Genomic DNA, 8,761 nt, shown 5'->3' on the forward strand with positions numbered 1-8,761 from the left:
CTAGTCTTCTCACAAAATATTAAATCGCCTACCCAAAATAAAAACTTCTCTTTTTTTTTGGGGGGGGGGGGGGGGAGGGGGGGTCGAGGCCAGGGAGGTTGCTGGTAGTGTCTTTTTAAGGATAAATTGTTTAATCAGAGTCACTGTTCGAGTAAATAAACCTGTCGAGGTCTTCAGTTTTTTCCAGTTTGCGGCAATATTCTTTTCTTCATCGCAGTGGAAGCACGACTCAGTCGAATATATGCCTTCCGACGCTCAAACTCGTCCTCATTTATAGTGTCTGTATAAAAAACAAATCAATATTATCACTAAATGATTTAAAGCTCCTTTATCACTGATCCCCCTCCTATGTCTTTTAAAGACGAAATGCAAAATAGCTTGGAGCTTAAGATAGAATAATGCTAGAGGGTGCAGCAAACGAAAGCTGAGTAAAATATATTTTATCCCCCTTGTGAATGACGTAACAAAAAGGAATGACTTAGATATGTTAAGATTTTCAAATGTCATTTACTTATTTATTGATCGGCAATTTCCTGCGTGAACAACACTCAAAATACAAGTTTGCGATTCGGGGCTCCAGCCCTTGTTATTTATAAGAAAAGGATTATATACCCCTCATTTGTCTGATCCGGACGTCAACTATGACAGAAGATATGACATGTGTTAATATTTTTATTTAGTTTAATAAAGCAAAAAAAATCCCGAAAAATCTTTTCCGGCATTATCCTTCTTGATGCGTTCTTGCTGGAAAAAAAATTCCGGCACACCTGCACGAAGAGGGGGTGCTCCAGGCAAGCTTCTTATGTGAGAATTGTGCCAGACGTTCTTCACAACTCACGCTGAATTCGACGCATTCGATTATAAAAAAATATGTACAAAATGTAAGGAGGGTTTCCGTGAGCGTACTAACGACAGTCCCGGAGAAGAACCATGTCACATAAAGACCGTTTCTCCTGTTATAATTTTTATTTCTCATAAAAGCCGAATCTGCAGAAATAAACTGCACTCTTTGGGAAATAAAATAAACTTAAACACTTAAAAAAAAGAAAACTCTACCGAAAACGAGGGGCTCCAGTTTTGCGCTTTATCAGATAAGCATACGCGGTATTGAATATTGGAAAAATTATGGAGTTGTAAAGAAGTATAAGTCTTGCCCATCCCTCCTCGGCACCTATCGAAACTGTCCAGCAGCAAGATGGTTTGTTAAAGCTTATGGGGTTATCCCCGTCCAGCTTCCCCACCCCCGAGTGACACAACACCACTTTCCATATAGACATTTATTCACTCACATTTGGCGAGTTCTCCGGCGGTCGCACCTCACGGTATCCAAAACGTCCGTCCTCTTTCACGTCCGTCGCACCACTCCCTGTGTCCTCCCACCGACCCCTCGAGCCCCCGCCGGTCCTTCCCTCGCACCCCCTTTTCCCGGCGCCAGGCCGACGGGTGCCTTCCTCCCGACGTGGGTGTTCTCCCGGCTCCCCATCCACGCCGTCCAGGCCCTTGGGGGTCGGGCTCCTTTGAAGGGGGCCCGAGGACGTCCGCCGCCGCCACCAGCCGGCCACTATCAGCCTCGATCGGCTACCGAGGGTGCCGACGGCTCGCCCTTGAGCCGCCCTCGGCCGCCAGCGTCTGGTAGCAATCAGGCGGCGGCAGAGCGGGCCCCCACACCACCCCCCCCTCAATCCTCAGACCCCGACGCCGCCAAGAAAGAGTCCAGGTCAACGTCCATCAAGGACGGCGACGCCAGGGTCCGAGTGATAGGCCCTCCGGGCCCGGTGGCAGATGAGTCCGTCGGGGAGGGGCCGATGAACTCGGCAGGCCGGACCGGCTCGGACTGCCTCAGCGGCGGAAGCTCCAGGGCCCGCGGGATCGGCGCGGCAGGGGGGACCAAATCTGGGGCCGGAGTCAGGAGCCCCGGCCGCTCCCTCCGCAGCAGCCTGAGGGCCGCCTCGATGTCCTCCTCGGTGGCAGCAGCCGCAGCCGCTGCGTCTTTCTTCCGTTGGTCCCTCTCCGTGTGGAGCTTGCCCCCGGCGTGGGCCTCCTGGCACACCACCAAGACGTGGCAGACCGGACAGAGGGCCGCCTCCTCCTCTGCCGTGTAGACGGCCGGCGGCTCGTCGTCCCGGTCCGCCAGGGTCAATCCCCGGAAAGGTGGCCTCACCTCGGACGGGTTGACCCCGCGGGAGGGGCGGTACTGGTCCCTCCACCTTGCGTGGGACGCGTAACCGACTGCCTCCCTCCCGGAGACCACCGTCCATGTAGCAGCCGACCGCGTCTTCTTCTTGGCCTGCTCCAGGGGTTTAGGCCCAGCCGGAGGCGGTTGCGTGGAGTGGGAGCTCGAGCGCCCTCCCCTGCCCGACCGGACGCGCCTGAAGTCCTCGGGCGTCCCATTGTCGCCCCCCCGGTTCCGGGACCCGCGACCAGACCTGGACCTCGAGCGGGGGTAGTAAACCCGCTCCGTCGTCCAGGGCTGAGTTCGGCGTTCGCCGCGGTGGGGTCGGCCCCGTGCACCGCCGTTGGCAGACATTCTGTGTGGGGAAAAGAGGTGGTTAATGGATGCGATACACTAGTGCCTTTTGGCCCTGAGATTGTATCTCCGGGGATTTTCCCCAGCGTTGCTTGTCCCGCCTGCCTCCCCGTCAGTATCGTCAGGATCGCGGAGGCAGTAGGTCTTTAAGTCGCCCACGTGCACCGAGCCGGACACTTCGCCCGTGTCCAGGCGAGCAAGTCGGTAGGTCAAACGTGACAGTCGTGCCGCGACCTGGTACGGCCCTTCCCACCTGTGTGCCAGCGACGCCGCAAAACCTTGCGCCGCGTTGCTGAGAGGGTGTGTTCGCCTAAGGACCAGATCCCCAACGGCGTAAACCAGGTGGCGGTGCGTTTTGTCGTACTGGGCGGCCTGCTCCAGCCGGGCAGCGTCGAGGTTCTCCCTGGCCGTGCGGAGGGCGTCCCCGAGTCGGCCACGGAGTTCCGATGCGTAGCGAGAGATGGGGCGGGGGTCAGCCTGCCCACACTCTCGGAATCCATTTTCCAAGGGATACGTCAGCTCCTTTCCCAAGTTCAGGTACGCGGGTGTCAGTCCAGTCGATCGATTTACCGTCGTTCGGGTTGCAAAACCGAGCTCGGATATGTTCGCGTCCCAATCCTTATGCTTACCGGTGAGTGTCACCAGCATCGCTTTCAGGTTCCGGTTCACCCGCTCGGTGATGTTCGCCTGTGGGTGGTAAGGCGTTGTTCGTTTGTGCTGGATATTGAGTGACCGGCACGAGTCCACAAAGACCTTACTTGTGAACACCGACGCGTTATCTGTGATCAGAGAAGCAGGGAAACCGTAGCGACAAAACGTATCCAACAGTCTTTCCCAGATTCTTGCAGACACTAGCTTTCTGAGTGGGAAAAGCTCGACCCACTTCGAGAAATGGTCCGTGACGACGAGTAGATACTGGTTTCCGCGTGGACTTCGGGGCAGTGGTCCGATGATGTCACACGCGACCGTCTCCCAAGGGCGCTTGCTGATGACAGGTTGCATCAGGCCGGGGGGCTTCCCTCCCCTGGGCTTCGCCACTTGGCACGCTGGACAGCTGCGGGCATATCGAAGTACCTCCCTCCTCATTCCCGGCCAGGTCACGACACGACACAACTTTTCGTAAGTCTTCTTGCCGCTCCCGTGGCCTGCCAGGGCCGAGTCATGAAAATACCTCATCAGTTTCCGCCGCAGCTTCCGCGGAACGACGATTTTGAAGGGGGATGGGTCTCCCTCGTGTTCGTCCATCTCGGGGATGTACCTGAGCAACAAGTTGTTTTCACCCAACAGATAGGAATCGATCTCTCTATCGACCCTCGCGCCCGCGTTTCCGGTGTCCGCTGCGTTGCCCTCCAGCGTTTCTGACACCCGCTGTCCCGTGCCAGTGTTTCCAGCGTCTGCTGCGTTATCCGCTAGCTTTTCCGACACTCGCTGACAGAAACCATCTGTTTTCTGGGCTTCCAACAACTCTTCCCTGCTCACAACAGTACCCCAAGCGTTCATCTGTTCATTGGTGGCATCACACACAGCCGCACAAGGCGGGGTATCACCTTTTCCGCCACCGCTCGCATTGCCGCGAGTCTTTCTCTCCGCGTGGATGGCACCCCTGGAACCAGCTTCCGGCGCGTGACCGGGCGCTCTCTCCTTCTCGCCCCTTTCCTCTGCATTCCCGCAAGCTTGCTGTCGTGGGTGGAGGGTTGCCCGGGGCAGTTCCCCCGGGTCAGTCTCCACGGGTGCGCGCGACAATGCGTCCGCGACCTGGTTCGCAGTGCCTCTGCGATACTCTATCTTGTAGGCGTAGCGCTGCAGAGTGAGCACCCAGCGGGCCAGTCTGCCGGCTGGTTGCTTCAGCCTCTGAATCCAGGCGAGAGCGTTGTGATCAGTTTGGATGGTAAAGAGAGCGCCATCCAGGTAGAGATCGAACTTATGCAGGGCATACATAATTGCCACTCCCTCTCGCTCGGTGGTGCTGTAGTTGCGTTCCGCTGGCGTGAGTGTGCGGCTCGCAAAGGCGACGGGCCTTAATTGGCCGTCGTGCTCTTGCAACAAGACCGCTCCCACGCCGTAATCGCTGGCGTCTGTTTGCACCACAAACGGCAAGTTTAAGTCCGGCAGTCGCAAACTGGCAGTCGCCGCGATCGCGCGAGTGAGAGAGATGAATGACACCTCTTGTTCTCGTTGCCAGACGTACTTCGAGCCTTTGCGCAGCAGCTGGTTAAGCGGGCGGGCTAGCTCGGCACAGTTGGGAATAAAATGGCGATAAAACCCAATCATTCCTAGAAACCTTTGGAGGCTTTTCACCTCCTGCGGCCGAGGGAAATCAAGGATGGCCCTTAACTTCTCGTCGTTCGGTTTCAAGGTTCCCTCGTCGACCACAAACCCAAGGAGATCGATTTTCGGAGAAGCGAGCTGTACCTTCTTCGGGTTAATCGTCAACCCCGCATCCCTCATTCGTCCGAGGATGATCCTCAGGTGAACGAGATGTTCGCTGAATGACTTGGAGAAGACCACAACATCATCCATGTAGGCCATTGCGAAATTAAACCTGGCGTCTCCCAAAACGATGTCCATAAGTCGCTGGAAACTTGCCGGCGAGTTAGACAGTCCGAAGGGAAGGCGAGTAAACTCAAATAACCCGCGATGGCAAGTGAAAGCAGTCTTCTCGACATCGGCAGGAGCGATCTGAATCTGCAAAAACCCCCTGCTGCAGTCTAGTGTTGTAAACACTCGGGCGTTCCCCAAGGAATACATGATGGATTCGATCGACGGAAAAGGATACGCATCCCTCGTTGTCAGAGAATTGAGTTGGCGGTAGTCAACGCAAAGCCTGGCTGTCCCGTCCTTCTTTGGAGCTAGAACTACCGGGAAAGCCCAAGGACTTTTCGATCTCCTGACCGCGCCCGTGTCAATCATCTCGTCGAGGGCGGCGTCTAGGAGGTTTCTTTTGTGAACGCTAAGCGGCCGGGGATTGCAACCCCAGGGCTTAGCTTCGCCGGTGTCGATCCGGTGCTGAAGGACGTTAGTCATGCCCGGCCGTTCGGTGAATGTCGCCGAAAAGGGGCGCAAAACGTCCGCGAGTGCGTGCCTCTGCTCGGTCGGGCCGTCGAAAGACGCGAGCACGGCCTCCAATTCCGCCGCTCCAACCTGCGTGACGAGCGCCTCTGGCTGGAGCTTGGGACACCCAGCGAGAGCCGTCGTACGTGGAGCGCAAGGAACACAGGGCGGTGGGTCGGCGAAAGGTATCAGCGGAGTAGACGGGTCGTAACGGTACCCATTGTTCCGCAGGTCAACGATGATGCCTTCCCGAGAAAGGAAATCTCGCCCCAGTATGACCGGAGATGTGAGACCCCGAAGGTACACAAAACGTTGCCTCTTACGTCGACCGTCAAACTCGACCTGAAGGCGCAGAGCCCCCTCAGCCCTCGTCATGCCCGTTGCCAAACGCATGCAGATGTCGACCGGTCTTAAACTCCTCCTCCTCTCGCGGCATGCTTCGTACACGTCGTCACCGATCAGACAAAGGGTAGCTCCGGTATCTATCAATGCTGAGAACTCCCTCCCAGCAATGTTAATCGTCATGTAAGGTCCAGAGGCAGAGAGTCCCGTCTGGGCTCTACATGCCAGTGGGGCAAACGCGTCCGCGACATCAGTGGGACATGTCGGCGACACGTCTTCGTGGGGCTTCCCCACGGTACCGCGTCGCCCCTCCCTTTCGCCGCTGGCCAGCGGCGGGAACCTGGATGATCCGGTTAACGCCGCTGGCCCCGGGCGTTTCCCTGGCGCTGACCGTCGCGCTCGAGCTGCGGACAGTTACGTATGATGTGGCCAGGCTGGTCACACCGGAAACAACGCAGGGGTCGGCGGCCCGGACTCTGGCGACGCCCGTCCCTTTCATCTCGACCGAAACGGGGCGCGTTACCTCCCCGCCTCGCGACACCACGCGCCCCGGCCGCGCTGGCCCCGACCGAACTCGAAGGCCGATTCTCGCGGCCGGCGCGGCGTCTCTGCTCGTACGAGAAGGGGTCTAGCGCGCGAGCTGAAACGACTTCTCGCGCCTCGCGCCTAACAACCGCGGACACCGACGCTGCCTCGACGCGGGGGGTCGGGCTTTGGGACCCCGCCCAGGCGCAGCTAGGCTCAAGCGATTCCTCCGGCCCAGGCGGCGGCGCGTAGCGGAGCTCAGCAAGCAAGTCCGCCTGAACGACGCGCGCCTCTCGAGCCAGAGCCTCCAGGGTGTCGAAGCTGCGCCCACGAAGATACGGCTTGAAGGATGGGTGGCACTGGCGGATTACGCGCGAAACTTGGTCCGCGTGACTCGCCGCGGGGTCTGCTCTCGAATAAAGTTCCTGAAGTGCGCGCACGTACTCCAAAAGGCTCTCGTCAGGATGCTGCGTGCGCGTGTTTAATTCCTCGCGGACGCGCCTCTCATAGTCCGGCGGCAGAAACTCGCTTCGGAAGCGCTCATGGAACGCGGCCATCGATGAGGGAGGCTCCTGAAGCCTCCACCAACGGGCGGCATCCCCGACAAGGGCGATTGGCAGGATCTGCCGGATGACGGTGTCATCCGACGCGCCAACGGCCGTTTGGTAGGTGCCCAGGCGCAACAGGAAGTCATGAACAGAACTCTCATCCGCGTAACCCGAATACGTGGGCAGCTCCATCGTAAGCCGCGGACGCGGAAGAGTCACCGGCGCGGGAGCAGTCGGGCTCTGCGCCGCAGCTAACTGCCGCGTAAGTGTAGCGAACAGAGCTGTCATTTGCTCCATGAGCTCAGCCGCACCCGAAGGCGCCTGCGGTTGCGCGATGGTCGGACTCTCAACCAGCGACGCAGTCGCCCCTGCGGGGTTAGCCTCAGGGGGAACGGCGGCTGTGGGTTCCCGTCTGCTCGGCTGGTTCGCGCCGTTTGAACTTCCGTTTCCCTCGCGCCTGGACTTCGGCATCTCGACTTAAGTCAAAGCTCTCTGCCTAATCAGAACCCTTGGCAAATTGGTCCCCGCTCCAAAATTGAACACAAGTAGAGTGGTGACACCCGGGAAGAGGAACTGGACAAAGACAATTAATCGGGCCCCACGTTGGGCGCCAGTGTATGGGGTTATCCCCGTCCAGCTTCCCCACCCCCGAGTGACACAACACCACTTTCCATATAGACATTTATTCACTCACATTTGGCGAGTTCTCCGGCGGTCGCACCTCACGGTATCCAAAACGTCCGTCCTCTTTCACGTCCGTCGCACCACTCCCTGTGTCCTCCCACCGACCCCTCGAGCCCCCGCCGGTCCTTCCCTCGCACCCCCTTTTCCCGGCGCCAGGCCGACGGGTGCCTTCCTCCCGACGTGGGTGTTCTCCCGGCTCCCCATCCACGCCGTCCAGGCCCTTGGGGGTCGGGCTCCTTTGAAGGGGGCCCGAGGACGTCCGCCGCCGCCACCAGCCGGCCACTATCAGCCTCGATCGGCTACCGAGGGTGCCGACGGCTCGCCCTTGAGCCGCCCTCGGCCGCCAGCGTCTGGTAGCAATCAGGCGGCGGCAGAGCGGGCCCCCACAAGCTGTAACATTTAAAGGAAACAACGATGACCTAAAGAATTTATATGTCTACATTTCAAGCAAAGCCAATACATGAAAAAAAAAAAAAGAACGATGAGGCTGGGGTGGGTGGAATAGGCAGCTATGTACTCATAATAAACACCCCTAATATATGTACAAAGCATCACACTGGAATTAAGGGGTGTTCTCTTATCTGTTGGTTGGACATCACGGCAGGGGCTGCGGCTTGAGCGTTTTAAATTATAAATAATAGTTGACGCCCTGAAGTCTGTGGAAACATTTGTTATATGTACAGAGGAAACAATTTGTTGCAAAACAAAAGAAAACGTTCGAAGTTAACCTTTATCGTCATAATAACTAACATTCCGCGTCATCTTCAAAGCACTTTCCAGCCCTTTACGGCTCTCAAACCAAAACACGAACGAAAATGTCATCTTGACCTTCTCCAACGATTTCTTGAAAGTGGTAACAAGAAACACAGGCCCGATATAGTACCGCTGTACCAAGAATACACCCTGAATGCATTCGATATATAATTCATTACGAACCAGTGCACAGGTAGACAGTTATTCAAAATCCAAACGCACAAAAAATACACTCACACAGCGCTGAACTATCAACTGATTTGGATTTCAAACTTCCTCTTCTTCGACCCCGAATCAGTTGATAGTTCAACGCTGTGTGAGTGTATTTTTT

General features: G+C 57.0%; 1 protein-coding gene across 1 annotated transcript; it reads right to left on the reverse strand.

Annotated features, from left to right (window-relative positions):
- Positions 1 to 1,243: 1,243 nt before the first annotated feature.
- Positions 1,244 to 8,058, reverse strand: LOC120849830. Its single transcript, XM_040222084.1, has 2 exons — positions 7,688 to 8,058; positions 1,244 to 2,528 (listed from the first exon to the last, which is right to left on the reverse strand). Exon 2 carries the CDS (start codon positions 2,525 to 2,527, stop codon positions 1,679 to 1,681), a length of 849 nt encoding a protein of 282 aa, XP_040078018.1. The 5' UTR covers position 2,528; positions 7,688 to 8,058; the 3' UTR covers positions 1,244 to 1,678.
- Positions 8,059 to 8,761: the final 703 nt, after the last annotated feature.

This window comes from Ixodes scapularis, unplaced genomic scaffold, assembly GCF_016920785.2.
Source record: "Ixodes scapularis isolate PalLabHiFi unplaced genomic scaffold, ASM1692078v2 PGA_scaffold1__304_contigs__length_218370807, whole genome shotgun sequence".
NCBI lineage: Eukaryota > Metazoa > Arthropoda > Arachnida > Ixodida > Ixodidae > Ixodes > Ixodes scapularis.

What these genes read in the sequence shown, in the direction of transcription:
- LOC120849830 (XM_040222084.1), bottom strand. Translation starts at nt 2,527, where the DNA reads ATGTCTGCCAACGGCGGTGCACGGGGCCGACCCCACCGCGGCGAACGC.